The sequence below is a fragment of the Neovison vison genome, chromosome 1 (genome assembly GCF_020171115.1).
Source record: "Neovison vison isolate M4711 chromosome 1, ASM_NN_V1, whole genome shotgun sequence".
Lineage (NCBI taxonomy): Eukaryota > Metazoa > Chordata > Mammalia > Carnivora > Mustelidae > Neogale > Neogale vison.
This window is the reverse complement of record NC_058091.1, coordinates 256350972-256369960: the sequence shown is the minus strand read 5'-3', so window position 1 is coordinate 256369960 and position 18989 is coordinate 256350972. Positions and strand designations below refer to the sequence as shown.

Below are 18989 nucleotides of genomic sequence, written 5' to 3'. Positions count from 1 at the left end.
CAGTGGGTTAAAGCCTCTTCCTTCTGCTCAGGTCATGATCCCAGGGTCCTGGGATCGAGCCCCGCGTGGGGCTCTCTGCTCCGCGGGGAGCCTGCTTCCTCCCCTCTCTCTCTCTGCCTGCCTCTCTGCCTACTTGTGATTTCTCTCTCTCCATCAAATAAATAAAATCTTTAAAAACAAAAACAAAAACAAAAACGCACTAGTGCCCGGGGGCTCCAGGGGTCGGGATCCTCCGTCACGATGCAGCTTGTTGAGAATAATAATTTCCAGACTCACTCCCAAAGAGTCTAATTGAGGCCTCTGCATTTCTTACAAGTCGTATGTTTTCTTCACAGGGCAGAACAGTCGTAGCAATATTAAAGATTAAGAATGGCACTGCCTCAGCGACGGGACCCACACATATCCCTCCAAACTCCAGAGGGATGTTAGCATTGGACTTGGAGCTAGAGCATCCTGTCTTACCACTTCATCCATTTGGGCATTTGTTGTCTCCAGAGTGGGAATAGTCCCATGTGCCTCACAGATCTTACATGGGGACATATTGTGGGTATGTAGTCCTTTTAAATAAATCTTGTGTCTGGCGAAATCAACCAGGGCTGGCCCCTGCCCTGCTCGTATGGAAGAGGCTCACTCAGTCCCTTTAGGCCACCAAATGACATCAAGATGAGAGATTTCAACTTCAGAGATGTCTCCTCAGAAAGGAAAGAGCTATAAAAGCAGTTGAGTAAGTCCGAACAGCAGCTACATCTTTTCTCCCCAAGAAATAATCAGTAATCCACTGTTTCTGGCAACTGAAGCTTTAACTTTGGGGAAACAATGAACTCTTGAGCCCAAGCCTTCAGGTAAGTTAAAATCCCGAGGTAGTTATGCTTGTCTGGAGACTTGAGAGGCACGAAGTGATGGAGAAAGGTGAACCGAGCCGCTCTCTGGCTCATTTACAACCCGCTCGCCCTCCCTCCCTAATACAGCTAAGGGTTGCCGTCGCCATTTTGCAGGGTGGGCTGCGCAGAATACTGGCGCTAGGCCGGCCCGCCAGAGCCGGAGAGGACGTGGACGGGTTGGAGGGGGGCAGCGCGCGCTACCAGGGGAAAGCACGCGTGCGCACAGGCGGCAGCGGCGGAGGGGTGGGGCCGGGGTAGGAATGCGCGTGCTCGGTAGGAGCCCGCGAAGTACCTGGAGGAGGTGGGGGGCGAGGTGGAAAGGAGTGGGGTTGAAGAGCGCTTGCGCGAGAGACGGACCGTCCGGGGGAGGGGGGCTCCCGAGCACGCGCGCGGAGACGGGACTTTGGAAGCTCTCGCGAGATCTTCACGATGCTATATATGTGCGCAGGGAGCCCGCGTCCTTTCCCTGGTGTGATTCCGTCCTGCGCGGCTGTTCTGTGAACAGTAGTCGTTTATCTCCGTCCGCCTTCTCTCCCACCCAAGTGCAAGCCACCACCCCATGGAAGATTCGATGGATATGGACATGAGCCCCCTGAGGCCCCAGAACTATCTTTTCGGTAAGTGCTGGGAGGTTGGGGCGAGGCCGACCAGGGCCTGGTGGCTTTGAGGTGGGGGGGCGGGGATCTTCCTGAGGCCTGGGCTGGTAGAGAAAGCTAGGCACGCTGGAAGGCCTGAGGGAGGGAAGCGAGGTGCCGGGGCCCTGCAGCCTAAGAAATGGGAGGTCCGAAAAGGAGAGCTGGAGCTCGAAGCGGTGGAAGGAGGGGCTGCCTGAAGCCTGGGGCAGGAGCGATCCGAGGCCCGGGGCCTGAGGTAACGTAGAACCAACAGGCTGAGGGTGCGGCTTTATTTGGGGGCACGCGGTAGAGCCACGGGCATGATTTTCTCTTGGGCTGTGTGATTTCGTAGGCTTGTGATTCTTGGCTGGTGTCTTTCATGCTGGGCCCGGCCTTGGTGCTGGAGGTTGTGGGAATCCGTGGTGGGGCATGGTCCTGTTTTCTGGGGGGCAAGGGTATTTAGAGCCTGGCGTTGTCCTCAGGCCTCAGGAGTGCGGAGCTCTAGGGCCGATATTCAGCCCCGGTGCCTCGGCCGGTTGCGGGGGGAGGGGAGGCGCGGCCCGGCGTGGGGAGGCCGCAACCGCTGGGAGCACGTGGTTGCCACGTGGTTGGGAGAAGGAGGGGGTGTGGGCATTACATCCGGGTCTACCTGGTGTCTTGTCACCCCAGAGCCCGGCATCCTGGGGTTTAATTGAAGCTCTTGGGCGGGAAATGTTGGGTAGAGTGGCTGGTGGAGGAGCCAAGATTGTGGGAGTCTTTGTTCAGTGCTTAACGTCGGTGATGGCAGTTCTCATTTATAGAGCGCTTTTTTTTGTTCTCACGTTGGTATATTGAGTTAGCCCACTTTGCAGATGACGGTGCTGATGCTCAGAACTGAAGTGACTTAACGAAGGCTGTGCTTGTAGATTCAAACCAAGACCCTTGCCTCTAGAGTTGGTGCTTTATTTCATTTATTTATTTTTGGAGGGAGGATGGTGGAGACTGCCCTCTGTAACGCGTTGAGCAAACCGCTCTTTTGAAAAGATGGGAAACGTGTGTAGGGTCAATAAGGGCTAGTACTGTTTAGGAATCTTTCCCTCCCCTCTCCAGAACGCAGTACCATAGTAGAAAAAGCCCAGCTTTGGTTTTCAGTCCTCATGAAATTGTCGAAGCTCTATCTTTTGTCAGGCTTTGAAGTAAGTGCAAATCCTGCCCCACGTTTGTTCTTTATATATCATGCTGAGATTTGTTAATTGAGATAACATTGAGGCGTCTGTATACCAGTAACTGTTAGATGGCAGTTAGATGGAATCATTTAGTTAAAATGTTATCTGATGGTCCTTGAAACAACTTGCCTGTTGATGGAATGGGAGTAGATAGCTCACACTGTACATTAAGGCTTTTATTTCTAGCTGTTTTGAATAGCCAGGGTTTTTGATCAATTTATACCGTATTTTTGTGTTAATCTTTTCTACTGCACTATCCCTGGTATATGTCTATTCTTAAATATAATTTCTGAGCATAATTTAATGTATATCATTTCTGTTAATTTCAGATAGGGATATTGATCCCTGTAGTAAGTTTTGGTTCTTTTTACATTTGTAGTTTTTCTCATAAGTATAAGCTGTTCATATAGGTGTTCGTGTAACCATTCTCATTTTTCAGTTTGCCACTTGGGTGCTTAGGTAATTCATCTTTTTTAAATAGTAGGATTCTATCAATATTGTACATTAGACTTAGTTTTTTTTTTTTTTTTTTTTTAAAGATTTTATTTATTTATTTGACAGAGAGAGATCACAAGTAGACGGAGAGGCAGGCAGAGAGAGAAGCAGGCTCCCCGCCGAGCAGAGAGCCCGATGCGGGACTCAATCCCAGGACCCTGAGATCATGACCTGAGCCGAAGGCAGTGGCTTAACCCACTGAGCCACCCAGGCACCCTAGACTTAGTTTCAGATACAGGTTTCAGTTCCAGATTTACTCGGTCTTCGGGCCTGTTTCTACCAAAAGTGGTAATAGTAGTGTAGTAAAAAATAAGATAGTATAGTGGGAAAGTGGAGTTTATAAAGCCATGTGTGGATGTTACTTGATGTTTACAGACAGTTGTTCAAGAAATCCAGGAAGAGCTACTTCTGCCCTGCCTTTTGGTAGCTAGAACAGTAGAAAACTTGTTCAGTCATCTTCCCTTAAAGTTTTCAGTGATATTCTTTGTTGTTTTTTTGTTTTATTTACAGGTTGTGAACTAAAGGCTGACAAGGATTATCACTTTAAGGTGGATAATGATGAAAATGAGCACCAGTTATCTTTAAGAACGGTATTTACATTTTCCAAAATAAAATTTTTCTTGTTATCAGCCTATTTCTTTTTGTGTGACTTAACACTGATCATATTTTTTTTTATAACTGAGTAGTGTATATATGTGATAGTGCACTTGGCATCTTTACCTCTCAGTTGGTAATCATGTGAAGTTCAGTCACACTAATGTTCAACTTTCCATATTTATGTACTTTGTTTCTTTGGCTGCATTATAAAACCCTTTAGGACAGTGATGAATCTTTTTTTGTACTCTACAGTAAGGCTTGTAGCCTTACTGCCTAACTTGTGATAGGCGGCCAGTAAATGTTAGGTGATCCATACTGTGGGTAACTGATACCTACCACTATGCCATCAAATACATTTCTGTGCATTTATTCAGATGTATCAAATATTAGAAATTGGCAAGGCGACATAAAACTTGAATGTTGTGCACAATAAAGTTTTTTTTATCAGTGGTAATAATAGTTTTATAATTGCCTTTTTTTTTCTTAGAAGACAAATTTTGGAGGATTGTAAAATGCAAACTTAAGCTGAAATACTCTTTGCTCACAGGTCAGTTTAGGAGCTGGTGCAAAGGATGAATTGCACATTGTTGAAGCAGAGGCAATGAATTATGAAGGCAGTCCAATTAAAGTCACACTGGCAACTTTGAAAATGTCTGTACAGCCAACGGTAAGGGCACTTAAACTTGGGAATTTATGTCAAGGTCCGATTCTGTTGCATTAAAATAGATGTCATTTAACTTAGACCAAGGACTTAGGAGGAATTTCCTTTGGTTTTCTTATTAGTAGCAGTAGCTGTGTCTTCTTTCAGTGTGAGGATGAATGATCAATGCTTGAACATAGTGGTTTGCTATTTGTTTGTCAGAAGTGGAAAAACAGGTTCACTGGTTTGTTCATTTGGCTTGAGTTTGCCTGTAATGCCTATTAATGCAAACATTTTTCCAAGTTTGTCATGAACGGGTTTTTATACTGAACATTTAACCTTAAAAATTTTCTCCTTTTTAGGTTTCTCTTGGGGGCTTTGAAATAACACCACCTGTGGTCTTACGGTTGAAATGTGGTTCAGGGCCTGTGCATATTAGTGGACAGCACTTAGTAGGTATGTTATTATGTATTAGGCTATTCATTCTCAAATGCAGTTGCTTTGTTCCCTGTTTGAACTTTGTTCAGTAGTTCTAATACTCTTGTCTTCATAATCATTCACATGGAAATAACTGGAAAAGCCCCCCCCCATTAAAACCTAGGAGAGTATTAGCCTTGGAAAGTCCTTTTTAAAAAAAATTTCTGTGCCGTTTGCTGTTTTTCTAGTAGATTTTTGTTTTTAAATGCTCACTACTGTATGTTAACGCCTTTTTTTCCTGAGTTCTTCCTTGTCGGTTGAGTTTTAATAGTGGATAATAAATTTATTTTAGCTGTGGAGGAAGATGCAGAGTCAGAGGATGAAGAGGAAGAGGACGTGAAACTCCTTAGTATATCTGGAAAGCGTTCTGCCCCTGGAAGTGGTAGCAAGGTTCCTCAGGTAGGTGAAATTATGGCGGATATCTTACTCTGGCCTTTAGTTTGTGATAAAGGCCAGTACTTGTTCATGAGTATAAGGGTGTATATATTTATATATATTTTTTTTTCCTTTAAGAAAAAAGTAAAACTTGCTGCTGATGAAGATGATGATGATGACGATGATGATGACGATGATGACGAGGAGTAAGTATAGGTAGTATGCTCTTAGAAGCTTGACAGGTGTCCGGGGGTTAGTTTATGGAAATTATTTACTAGATTCGTCCTGTGAAATTAATATTATTAAAGGGTAAATGGCCAGTGGTTGTTATTTCGAGTTAAAATAGCTGAATTAAAGAATGTTACGGGATTAAGAGCCTTTACAGTGCTGCACTGTATTTCAGATTTTAAAAGAAGATGCAGTATTTCCCAAATGTATTTGACTAGCTTTTTTTTTTTTTAAGATTTTATTTATTCATTTGACTGACAGAACACAAGTAGGCAGAGAGGCAGGCAGAGAGAGAGAGGAGGAAGCAGGCTCCCTGCTGAGCAGAGATCCCGACGTGGGGCTCAATCCCAGCGCCCTGGGATCATAACCTGAACTGAAGGCAGAGACTTTAACCCACTGAGCCACCCAGGCGTCCTGACTAGCTTTTTTCTGAGGTAGAGTTAGTGAACCTGTGATAACAGGTCTGCTGGTTTGTCTTTTATTGAACGCTATATGATAAATGGTTTGGGTAGAAAGAATCTAAATAATTCCAGCTACATTCATTTGTAAGTTGTTACTTCATGATTTTTTCCCCCTCACAAAGGTTTTTGGCTTAGGATTCTTTGGTCCTTTGGTCTTTACTGGTAAAATAAGATTCTTCTAAAAGAGATTAAGAATGGGTATTTGGAGGCTGCCTGGGTGGCTCGGTGGGTTAAGCTTCTCCCTTTGGCTTGGGGCTTGATCTCAGCGTCCTGGGATCCAGCCCCACGTCGGGCTCTCTGCTCAGCAGGGAGCCTGCTTCTCCCTCTCTGCCTGCCTCTGCTTACTTGTGATCTCTCTCTGTCAAATAAATGAAAAAAAAAAAAGTAGAAGAATGGGTGCTTGGGTGGCTCAGTCAGTTGGGTGTCTGCCTTTGGCTCAGGTCATGATTCCAGGGTCTTGGGATCAAGCTCCTCAGCAGGGAATCTGCTTTTGTACCTCCCCCTGCTCGTGGGTGCGCATGTGTGCATGCTCACTGGCACCCTCTTTCTCTCTCACATTCTCTTGTGAGCTCTTTCCTGTAAATACAGTATTTAAAAAGAATAAGGCTGTTCGTGGAGGATTTAAAATTGGGGTGGAAACAATTTAATGATAGGTCTATTAAACTTGATCAGGCTGAGGTAGAGTTATATGCACCTAAAAAATAAAATGTTTGTAATTGATCTTTCCTATGTGCAGTAATATCAGTAACTTTTGATAAATTGAACTTTTAATTATCTGTCAGCTTTTTTCCTGAGTTCCCAGGTTGGTCCATATATATACGTACATATATATAAAAAAAAATAATTCAAGAAGAATCGTAAGGTCAAATACATACTAGGTAATGATCAAATAGGAGAGTTAGGTTTTCAGTAACTTCAACTAGCCAAGCTGGTAGTTACTAAAAAAGCCATTTAAGCATGGCAGTGAAGGCTGTAAAGTAGGAAAAGACAAAAGAGTTGAATGCTTAAAAAAATGCAGGATTACCTGCATATCAGACTTAGAAACAATATAGTTGTTTCACTGTTAACTACCTTGGGGAATAGTTTTTATTAGTCAGAATTAAAATGATACACCCCAGGAGAAGAATGGGAAATGGACTTAAAATAGAAATGAGAAATCCAAATGGTATATGTGCTTTGACTTTTACTTAGTCCTTGACCTCACATTGCCTTTGTGTAGGTTTACTGTTTATGTCCAATAACCTATTCAGTGAGGAAACAATCCCTTCTAGGAAGGTTTTGGAGTGGGACCCAGTTGTTGTCTTTATTCTGCTTGGGTTTCGAAAGGATTCCTGTCTTTAAAATGGGTGTTTCTTTCTTTTTTTTCCCTAAAGATTTTATTTATTTATTTGACAGACAGACATCACAAATAGGCAGAGAGGAAAGGAACCAGGCTCCCTGCTGAGCAGAGAGCCTGATGCCGGGCCTGAGACCATGACCTGAGCCAAAGGCAGAGGCTTAACCCACTGAGCCACCCACGCACCCCAAAATGGGTGTTTCTTGATACAGCCACAGTGTAGAAGAGTTTGTGTTCTTCCATGTTCCCTCTAAGTTGTCTTTAAGTTTGGTAGTGAGGGAGGAGTGAAATAAATATATATAGATGTTAATCAAGATTCAAATTACTAAGTTTTCATATAAGGGAAGAAAGGGTGGGTTGTCAGATAAATGTATAAGTAGGGATACTTAAATAAAACTGCTTGTGATAATTCGTTTTATAGAAATTCTTGTCATCTTGTTTCTAGTGTGGGGAAGAACATAACAGGGATTGGGTTGTAAAGCCAAAATTGACAGAATCACTTTTTAGATTAAAGGACAGTGTGTATATAGCTTTGCCTGTACTACATAATATTTGGCAGTCATTAATTTACCCCAGTTCTGGAAAGATGGGTGTTTTCTTGGTGCAAGTAGATGAAATTGCTTAATTCAGAAACTAGTGTGGAAAAGAAAAAAACAGGTTGGTTAGTATAAAAGTTAGTTTTTGAGGTAATTAAAATATAAATTAGATTTGCTAATACTTACATGAACTTCTCAAATTTTTCCCTAAAATTCACCAGTTTAGAATTAGAATGCACATTTCAGTGGTTCTTACATTGCATAGTTGTGCAGTCATCACCACAATTTCAGACCATTTCATTCCTTCAGAAAGAAACCATACTATACTTAACCTTTATATTCTCCAGCTCTACTCAACCAGTAATGTACTTTGTCTTTTATGGATTTGCCTATTTTGGATATTTCTTATAAATGGAATTTTACATATAGTATGTGATTGATGTCTTGAGTCTTAAAAGAATCATGCATGTTGTAGTATTACTAGTACTTGTATTGATATTATTTGAGTTGTAAGAGGTTTTTTTTTTTTTTTTAAAGATTTATTTATTTATTTGACAGAGAGAGAGAGAGATCACAAGTAGGCAGAGAGGCAGGCAGAGAGAGAGAGGAGGAAGCAGGCTCCCTGCTGAGCAGAGAGCCTGATGTGGGACTCGATCCCAGGACCCTGAGATCATGACCTGAGCCGAAGGCAGCGGCTTAACCCACTGAGCCACCCAGGCGCCCGTTTTTTTTTTTTTTTTTGTTTTGGGACAAGCACCTTATCAGATACAAATATTTTCTTCTATTCTGTTGGTTGTCTTCCACTTTGAGTGGTATCCTTTGCACAAAAGTTTTTAGTATCCTCATTGCTTTCTTTGTAATTGAAGCAGTTGACCATACAATGTAACATAAGCTTAAGTTTTTGTTTTTAATGACTTGTGAAGTCCATTTTATTTATTTTGCTGCTTGTGCATTTGGTATTAATGTAAGGAGCAATTGCCAACTCTAGTGAAATCTTTACTATGTTTTATATTTAGATCTTTGATAGATTTCTGAGTCTGTTTTTGTGTATGGTGTGAAGTTAGGGGGACCCAACTTAAGATTCTGCATGTGGATTTCCAGTTATCCCAGCACCATTTGTTAGGCTTCTTTGCCATTGAATTAACAGTGTGATCACTGTTGTTGAAAATACAATTACTATAAATACGTGGGTTTATTTCTGGGCTCTCCAGTTTTATTAATATGTGTGTATTGTTAAGTGCTGGTAAAACACAATTGATTTCTGTTGCTTCATAGTTTTTGTGGGTTTCTTTGAAAACACTAGGTGAATCCTCCAACTTTGTTCTTTTCAAGATTGTTTTGGCTGCTTCAGGTTCTTCAATTTTGATACAAATTTTAGGATCATTTTCTACAGAGAAGTCAGTTGGGACTTTTATGGATTGTGATGAATCTGTAGATTTTGGAGTTGCCACTTTAGAATATTTCTACTGATGTGTGAATACAGATATGTTTCTATTTAATTTCTTTAAACTACGACCTCCAATTTTTTTACTCATTTATTTGTAAAAGAACACAGTGTTTACCATCTTAACCATATTTTAAGCGTGTAGTTGGAGTGCTAACCATATTCATACTGTTGTGTAATAATCTTAAACTCTTACCTATTTAATATTGAAAATAATACTTACTGAGTGAAAACTACTTTCTACCATTCTCGTCTGGAGCTGCCTGGCAACCACTGATCCGCTTTTGGGTTCTAAGGAGTATAAAGATTACTTTTAATGCCTCATTAAGTGGGATCATGTAGTATGTCTTTCTGTGACTGTTCTGTTTCAGTTAACCGTGTTTTCAAGGTTCGTCTTTGTTTAGCATGTGACAGATTTCCTTTAAAAGTGAATATTCCAGGGGTGCCTGGGTGGCTCAGTCGGATAAAGCGTCTGCCTTTGGCTCAGGTCATGATCCCAGGGTCCTGGGATCGAGCCCCACATCGGGCTCCCTGCTTAGCAGGGAGCCTGCTTCCTCCTCTCTCTGCTTGCCTCTCTGCCTACTTGTGATCTCTGTCAAATAAATAAATAAAATCTTTATTTTTTAAAAAAATGAATATTCCGGGGTGCCTGGGTGGCTCAGTTGTCTGACTCTTGATTTCAGGTCAGTCATGATCTCAGGGTCCTGAGATTTAGAGGGTTCCACTCCATGCTTGCTCTGTCTCCCTCAAATCTTACCCAAAAATCTGAATATTGTAGTAATAACTATGAATATTCCATTAATTTGTGTATATCACATTTTCTTATGTATTTGACTGTCAATGGATATTTGGGTTGCTTCACCTCTTGGAAATTGTGAATAATGCTGTAATGAAGATGAACGTGCAGAAAGCTCTTCAAGATCCTGCTTCTGATTCTTTTTGTCAGTCCCCAAAAGTCTGAAAAGTTACTGTCTTGATTGACAAAACTTGTAGGTTCATCCAATTTCTACATGTTTTTTTGGCTTATGTGAGTGCATTGAGTCAGTATTAATAACTCTCTTCATTTGTAGTGATGATGATGATGATTTTGATGATGAGGAAACTGAAGAAAAGGCTCCAGTAAAGAAAGTAAGTAGGATACAATGGTATGAGGTCCGAAACAGCTACTAACGGAAATGTTGGAAATTTTTTAGTGCTTTTCGCTTCTTTTGTAGTTAATGAAAGCTGCCTTGGGAGGAGTTGATGATCTCATACTTACTTTAGTCCTGAGTAGGGTTGTCATCCTAAAAACTTTCCCAGTAGTGAAGAATGATCTATTTTCTTTATCCATGGGACCTCCTCCCACTTTATTAGTTCTTTACACCTTTTGTCAGAATGACTGCTTTTGTCTTAGCCTGACTGCCACATATATAGTTTTAAGGAAGTTTTATTTGCACTCATATCTGTTGTTTCAGAGAGGGCAGTGATTAAGATTTATTTCTAATTGCAGTCTATACGAGATACTCCAGCCAAAAATGCACAGAAGTCAAACCAGAATGGAAAAGACTCAAAACCGTCAACACCAAGAACAAAAGTAAGTGGCACCATACACATAAATGCAGCTTCCATTGTAGTAGTTAAAAAACTACAAAGTTCTCCTGTGGAAGAAGCTAGTCTGAAACTTGACATTGTTTGCAGAACCCTTGTAATTGGTGTCTTAAAGAGCCAAAGTATGCTTCTTAGTAATTACTGTCCTATGTATGACTGTTGGCATTTTAGTGGAGGAGGATGCCAACAGAAAGATTTTTATTGCATTACAAACAGTTGTGTCTTGTAAGGAGTTTGTTGAAAGTATTTTATGGCATGGTACAGTTTTTCAACCCTAGTTGTGTGTTAGGATCTGATAGCTTAAAAGAACCACAGTACCTGGGCTTGGAGATTATTAGAAGCTGCAGGATGGGCCTCCAGCATATCAAGCTGCATTTACTTGCTTCATTCTTGGGGCCTTCAGGTTTTAATTTTGAAAGATTTCAGTGGTTTCCTCTCAGTTTATCTAAGTATAGAAATGATCTGGTGTTGAATTATAAAAGCAAGCTCAAAGTACTCCTATCCTTTCTTAAGGGATGATACTAAGAATAAAAAACAGTTGTTCAGATGTTAATTTGAAATAACAGCGCAACTCTGTACATTTTATAAAGAAGGATGGTAAATAAGAGGGATTTTTCTTGAGAAAAAACAGGTAGATAGGGGATGGGTCTTAAGAGTTAAGGACCTTTTGAAGTTCATCTTTTTTCTCCCTCCCGCCCAGGGTCAAGAATCTTTCAAAAAACAGGAAAAGACTCCCAAGACACCGAAAGGACCTAGTTCTGTAGAAGACATTAAAGCAAAAATGCAAGCAAGTATAGAAAAAGTGAGTAAAAGGATCTTTCTTTAAGAACTAGATAGGTTTATTCTTTCCTATGTTAAGGTAATACTCTTGGTGAAGGCTTGGAACTAGATTGCTCCTTATTTTTTTTTCTTGCTACACCTACCCCTTTTGTGTTTTTCTGTTGTTTTGTTTTCAGAAATGGATTACTTGTTTTTTCACATTTGTTTCTAATTTCTGATTTTTTTGGTATGTACTTGAATTCACTTGTATTTTATTTTATAAAAGAAATACAACTAAATTTGTTTTAAGGTTCATTCTGATTCTAAATATGTGCTGTGAATTGTGTAAGACTGATGATACACAGACCTGTACCCCTGAAATAAATAATACATGATAAATTAATTTTAAAAGTTCACTAGATGCCTTTGCTTGTTTTTTTGGTTGAAAGATGCTGCAGAACCAGCAGAGGGCGTTTGGGTTTTATAAAATTGTAAGCCACTGGAAAAGTGGAGACAGTGTTGTTGCTTGGTGGTGTACCTAAAAAAATACTTCATGACTGACTCCAGCAAATTGGAAAATGTCTTTTCCTGTTAGCTTTTTATACTGAGATATTACTGGTCAGTATATGTGAAAATATCTTGAATCTTTAATAACGCTTAAATTTAAAAGCCTTGTCTTAGTGGAAATGTGAGAAGTTAGCTCTCATCGTGTTGCTTCATTGGTGAGCTCAACTAAACCCTAGTGAACTTGGACTTGTAGAATATGGAATAAATAGTTTAAAATGTTTTGAAACATTTGAGAAAGTCTATAATTCTGTGAATTGCGGTATAAGACCCCAATTAGTGAGAGGAGAGAATAAAGATGGGATGGTGATGAAAAGTTGCTGACTGTCCTTTCCCCATGTTTTTCCCGTGCTTTCTAAGTTTTACCTGGCTTTGCTAGATGTCCTTGTGCAGTGAAGAGTCAGTTGGAAAAATAATGTTTAGAACCAGGATGTGTTCATTTGTGCTTTGGTTCTATGGTATACCTTTCTAGGTTCTGGTAACACGGCTTTATTTTTATCCCTTGGATACAATGCTAAAATGACATCTTTTAGATCCCCCCCCCCATTTTAATATGGTCCTATCTCCTTGATTTAATTACAGGCGAATTGAACAGTCCTGGGCACTACTGGTAAATTAAGCCCAAAGCTGGGGAGAGAGGAAAAGGAGAGACAAATATAGTCCATACTGACTGTCATCAACAATCCAGACTGAAGTTTCAAATTCCCTTTCCTGATTTGCCACCCACCCACACCCCCTTCCAGGCTGGAAGCAATCTCATTCTTGATCTCCTAAAGCACTTTTCTTTTGACTGTTGTGATTTCAGTGACCCCTTACACTTGGCTTTCTATTATGTGTGCAATTACCTCACTCTTGATGATGTTTCAATCACTTCTGTATCTCCCTAGCTGCTCAATAAATATTTTAATGAATCAAATAAGAATGTATGTGACAATAATTTAAAAATTAGAAATTACAGTAAGGTTTATTTTCTAGGTTATAGAAGTAGTTTAACTATCTTACAGCATATGTCTGATCCCTAAACAGTTCGTGCCATGATTCCTTTGGCATTTTGAGACCTTGATCTTTTAAAATGTGTAGAAAATTGAGGTTAAACGAAAATTAAAATTTAGTTATAAAAAGAGGAAACAAAAGGGATATTTTTAGTGTAAAAAAGATAATTCAGAAGTAGTGTTGAACATGAACATCTCAGGGTATTTTGCAGTAATTGATATGTTTAAAAATACTTGGTGATGAAATATTTTGAAAATAATTTGGTGCTAGTAGTATTAACGATTTCTTCCCCGTATCCATAATTGAAGGAGGTTCCAAGTTACAGTTAGTGAAATTTGGGGCTAATTTTCCCTTCCATTCAACTTCATAAACATCCTGAACTGACTCCCAGGTTAGCATTGTGCTGAACCTAGGTTTTTAGTAAGTATTAAAACAATTTCGATTTCTTTATATGTGGTACTCAAAAAAGGGTATACATTTGTTTTGTATTTGGTTCTGGGTGGTATATATAATACAGTAGGCAGGCAGTTGACATTTGAGGGTCTGAAGAATCTCAAGTGTAGCTTATATTTTGTATTTTTAGACAAAATATATTGTCTAAAATTGGAGAGAATTCGAGACTGATAAACGTAGCGGTATGGGACTACTATGAAAGACCTAAGGTTTTTTCCCCCCTTTTAACTTTAAATTCAATTGATTAACACTGTGTTAGTTTCAGAGGTAGAGTTCAGTGATTGCAGTCATTTTTTTTTTTTTTTAAGATCTTATGTATTTATTTGACAGAAAAATCACAAGTAGATGGAGAGGCAGGCAGAGAGAGGGAAGCAGGCTCCCTGCTGAGCAGAGAGCCCGATGTGGGACTCGATCCCAGGACCCTGAGATCATGACCTGAGCCAAAGGCAGCGGCTCAACCCACTGAGCCACCCAGGCGCCCCAGTGATTGATCAGTCTTACACCCAATGTACATTACATCATGAGCCCTCCTTAATGGAAGACCTAGCTCTTACATCTCGTTGCCCAGTAGGTGTTTCTGGGCCTAAAAACTATTAAAATGAAAGAGTTGAATTGATACGAAATGAACCAGTGATGTGTGTAAATAGCATGAAAATCTGTGAGGAATTTCATAATATCTCAAAAACAGTGTTTTCATACTTAACCTTAATAATGCTTTTGTCTCCTAGGGTGGTTCTCTTCCCAAAGTGGAAGCCAAGTTCATCAATTATGTGAAGAATTGCTTCCGGATGACTGACCAAGAGGTAACTGAATTTTCAGAACATAAGACCAAATCCAAATATTTGACTGTGACTTATTTATGATTCTTTTAATTTAAGTATTAGCTTCTTTTAAAAGGTTCCTAACCACAGACAATACTTCAGATTAAATACATGGAAACTTTTAAGGATTTAGTTGGTAGATTGAGAAGATAACTCTTCAGTCCTTTTTTTCTCAGCTTTTGATAATAGTGGGTAAATTATCTTTTTGGTTCCTGAACTCACTTTTAATTTTGGTGTTTTGTTGGTTAAGGAAGTAGTATTCTGTGGTTTCCTTGCTGCTCCATTTGAGTACTTGAGGTAGTCTGGACTTCGGCTTTCTTGTGAGTTGGCAGAAAAGACCATTTTCTGCATAGGTCTTAGGGGAAGCATATTTTGCTGAAATCAACCTAAAGTGTAAAATCTGGAATCAAGAAGCCAAATTGTAGTTAATATTCAATATCTTAGTTTGAGTCATCTGTTAAGTTTTGTATTATGTATTATTTTGTCAATAGAAAAAAAATGCATTTATTTTTATTGTCTTATTTATGGTTGCTGACTCAGATTATAAAGGAAAACGTAAAAACAGGTAAGGTTCCTAGGCGTCTTCTATATACAGAACACTCTGTTAAACGGCTTTTGTCAAGAATCCCCAAGCCTCAACTTTTCTCAGTAAACGAGGAAATTTTGTCAGTTTGAGTTTATTTTCTGCCAGTTATTTAAGTATGACTTAAATGGCAGTACTGTTTATGTCCAGTTTGAAACCCATTCAGTATTTCAACACTACCTTTTATGAGGTCAGCCATAATTGACATGGCTGTGAAATGATGAAATTCAGGTTTGCACTCTTGGTTGCTGTTCTCTTTGTGTATATTTGAACCCCAAAGTACAAGTGTGAATTTTCTGAATAGTGGACATCTGTTACACAAAAATCTTATGAAACTGCAGTATGCAGCTATTAGTTCAATATTGTGTAGTGTAAAGTAAGATGTAAACCAGCATTTACTAACAGGGAAGCACAAAACAAATAATTTCTTACACTAGTACCAAAGGAAGCGGTGAAATAAAACCTGGAATTAAGAACAACTCGGGAAAAAAAAAATAACCGAAGATATAAAGGACTTCAACCGAGTATATCAGTCTTGGCAGCTGAAATGACTGAATTCCTGCTTTCAGAAGTATTTTCTGAGTCTAAAACTTGAAAGCCTATTCTCAAGTGCAAGGATGAAATTTCTGCAATATTCAAAAGTAGTTCTGCTTACTATTACAGAGATTTATCAAAACTATAAATATGCCTCACGTTTTTACAGCATACTTAGAGATACAGGTCACAATGTATAAACATTTTTTTCCATTGCTTGTGCAGTTTTTCTAGTGAAAAAGAGTTGCTTCTGAGGATTTGGCTAGTAAAATCCCTTCCAGATGGGACTTGAGAAATACTAGCAAATCTTTGCAAACGCTCTTGAATTAAGAGTTAATGAAAACAATTGTATTGCTTTTTGTGGAGAAACAACAGATGAAATTTTGGTGAATGTTTTTGTAAAGATAAAATGTTACTCAAAGCAGTGATGATACTGCAAAAGGTGTTTTGCGGTCCTCATATTCTGCATAGCACTGCCCCGGTGGCGTCCTATGTTTCTTTTGACTCGAGTGCCAGGAGATTGTTCTTCAGCATTTATATTGAACTGAGGGAGGATTTTTGTGAGATTTACTCACGTTTGATACTCTGTTCCTTTGTGTTTGAAACCCTGTGGCTGTTGAGTAATGGTATTTTTCAAGATTCCAATTTGAAGCCCTGGAAATCATACTTCTGAAGAAAAGATTCTAAATGTTCTTAGTGACATTTTTTTTTTTTTTAAGATTTTATTTACTTATTTGACAGAGATCACAAGTAGAGAGGCAGGCAGAGAGAGAGAGGGGGAGGCAGGCTCCCTGCTGAGCAGAGAGTAACCTGATGTGGGGCTCCATCCCAGGACCCTGAGACCATGACCTGAGCCGAAGGCAGAGACTTTAACCCACTGAGCCACCCAGGCGCCCCCTTAGTGACATTTTTAAATGGCTAATTGAATAAAGCCTATGTTTTATTCAAAGCAGTAGGATTATGTAAATGCAGAGAATTTCAAAAAGCTTACTGTAATGTACTCCTGTTGTCTTAAAAGGAACTTGTTAAAGGCTGTAGAGTTGACAAACATCAAGGCTATTATTTTTATTCATAGTTTTAAAGGTTTTTTTTCTTAAGTACCTCCCATCCATTGCAGGGTTTGTACCACAACCCCAAGATCAAGAGTTACAGGCTCCACCAACTGAGCAGCTGTGCATCTCAACATGCCTTTAAAAAAGAACGTTCTCTATGAATAGGAAAAGAAATGCCAACTTGAAGTGGATAATTAATAACTATACTTAGCCAAGACTGTCATTTGAATAATGATCCTTTTACGTGGATGTTAATACTAGCATGAGAATAAGTAAGAATTTCATCATGTGTTAAAGGAGGACATAGAAATGGACAGGGATGCTCTTTTGTCAGTAGACAACATCAAATCATTAGATTTTAAGAATGGAAAACAGATTATGTCTTGGAAGATTGGTATTCAGTGATTTAACAAACCAGATAAGAGCAAGTGTGAGTAGTTAATCTGGTGTGTTTCAAGTAAATGTAATTTTTTTAGTATGTGTCCCCATAGGCTTAGAAATAAATGTGTTTAACTGTGTGTTCTGTATTTCTCCATGTTAAATTTGGCAGCCCTAAAGCAGATTACATTGGCCAATCTGGCTTCCCTACTCTTACATTTCATTTATCTAAGCTCTTAGGTACATACTAGTACCATTGACTCTGCTTACAAAGATTCACATGATTTTAGTCTGATTTGAAGTATTTGAAATAAATTATGTCTGAGTATATATTTGGTTGAAATTAGTTTTTTTTTTTTTTTTTCAAAGACTTTATTTATTTATTTGACAGACAGAGATCACAAGGAGGCAGAGAGTCAGGCAGAGAGAGGAGGAAGCAGGCTCCCTGCTGAGCAGAGAACCCGACGCGGGGCTCGATCCCAGGACTCTGGGATCATGACCTGAGCCAAAGGCAGAGGCTTTAACCCACTGAGCCACCCAAGTGCCCCTGAAATTAGTTCTTAATTATGTAGTGAACCTTTTTGGTTGTAAGATGAAAAATAGATAATGTTGAACTGTACAAAGAGACATGGTTTAATTTATTGGTGTCTATGAAGTGTTGTGGTTCTTTAACCGCATTTCTTTTTTTTCCAGGCTATTCAAGATCTCTGGCAGTGGAGGAAGTCTCTTTAAGAAAATAGTTTAAACAGTTTGTTAAAATTTTCCGTCTTATTTCATTTCTGTAACAGTTGATATCTGGCTGTCCTTTTTATAATGCAGAGTGAGAACTTTCCCTACCGTGTCTGATAAATGTTGTCCAGGTTCTATTGCCAAGAATGTGTTGTCCAAAATGCCTGTTTAGTTTTTAAAGATGGAACTCCACCCTTTGCTTGGTTTTAAGTATGTATGGAATGTTATGATAGGACATAGTAGTAGTGGTGGTCAGACAAATGGAAATGGTGGGGAGACAAAAATATACATGTGAAATAAACTCAGTATTTTAATAAAGTAGCACTGTTTCTCTTTCTGTTATTTACCCTTCTTATACTTTGTCAAAGAAATAAGTGTATATAGTTTAAAAAAGTGTCAAATACTATCCTAAAATCCCTTCCCTACCCTTCCAAATAGATCTGCTTCTTGGAGTTAACCTATCTATTTTTCATCTTGAGCATTACATGTTTAAAAATTCCCACTTTTTAATAACAGATGATAATTATGACCATGCAGGCGTGTTTCCAAGTGTTCAGACCACCTATCCACTTTAGCCCAGTTTTTACTGGTAAAATCCGGCATGTTGAACATGTTGCAGCAGCTTTTCTCAATGTGGGTTCTTCATCTAAAGGGGAACGAATTCTGTTGACTTTTCAATTTCTAAAGGACGAATTCTGTTGACTTTTTTTAGTTTGCCCAAAAACGCACATAATTTACACATTTTTAAATCTGTAGGAGAAAGATTAATTTATTGCATGTGGTGGTTACAGGAGGACATTTAGGGGCTAATTCTTGGCATCTTTTATTTCTTTTACCCTGTGCCAATTGTATGATCGTTCTGTTAGATTACTCTTAATCTGAAAAGTCCATTTTTTTTTTTTTAAGATTTTATTCATTTATTTGAGAGAGAATGGGTGAGAGAGCATGAGAGAGGAGACAGTCAGAGGGAGAAGCAGACTCCCCAAGGAGCTGGGAGCCCAACGCGGAACTCGATCCTGGAAGTCTGGGATCATGACCTGAGCCGAAGGCAGCCGCTCAACCCACTGAGCCACCCATTCGCCCTGAAAAGTCCCATTTTGACACAATTCACTGCTGCTAAATCTTCTCAGAATTTTAATTGTGCCCTTTCTGGCTTACTCTGTTTCCATTTTCATGTGTTTGGCTAGGACCAATTTTCCTGAGAACTGATTAAGAGTACCCTATTGCTGGTTTCCTGAAATTTTATA

The 18989-nt window shown here is 39.3% G+C and overlaps 1 protein-coding gene across 1 annotated transcript; it reads left to right on the top strand.

Moving 5' to 3' along the window:
* Positions 1–1320: 1320 nt before the first annotated feature.
* Positions 1321–18063, top strand: NPM1 (nucleophosmin 1). The gene is made up of 11 exons (XM_044229587.1): positions 1321–1498; positions 3706–3785; positions 4340–4459; positions 4795–4888; positions 5202–5308; positions 5423–5490; positions 10360–10417; positions 10779–10862; positions 11577–11678; positions 14374–14448; positions 17707–18063. The coding sequence occupies exons 1-11, from the start codon at positions 1441–1443 to the stop codon at positions 17743–17745; spliced, it is 885 nt and encodes a 294-aa protein (XP_044085522.1). The 5' UTR covers positions 1321–1440; the 3' UTR covers positions 17746–18063.
* Positions 18064–18989: the final 926 nt, after the last annotated feature.

Excerpts from the sequence above, each read along its gene's own strand:
- NPM1 (XM_044229587.1), top strand. The coding sequence starts at position 1,441 with ATGGAAGATTCGATGGATATGGACATGAGCCCCCTGAGGCCCCAGAAC. Across the intron at positions 3,786-4,339 it reads ACCAGTTATCTTTAAGAACG|GTCAGTTTAGGAGCTGGTGC; the intron begins GTATTTACATTT and ends CTTTGCTCACAG. Across the intron at positions 14,449-17,706 it reads TCCGGATGACTGACCAAGAG|GCTATTCAAGATCTCTGGCA; the intron begins GTAACTGAATTT and ends TTTTTTTTCCAG.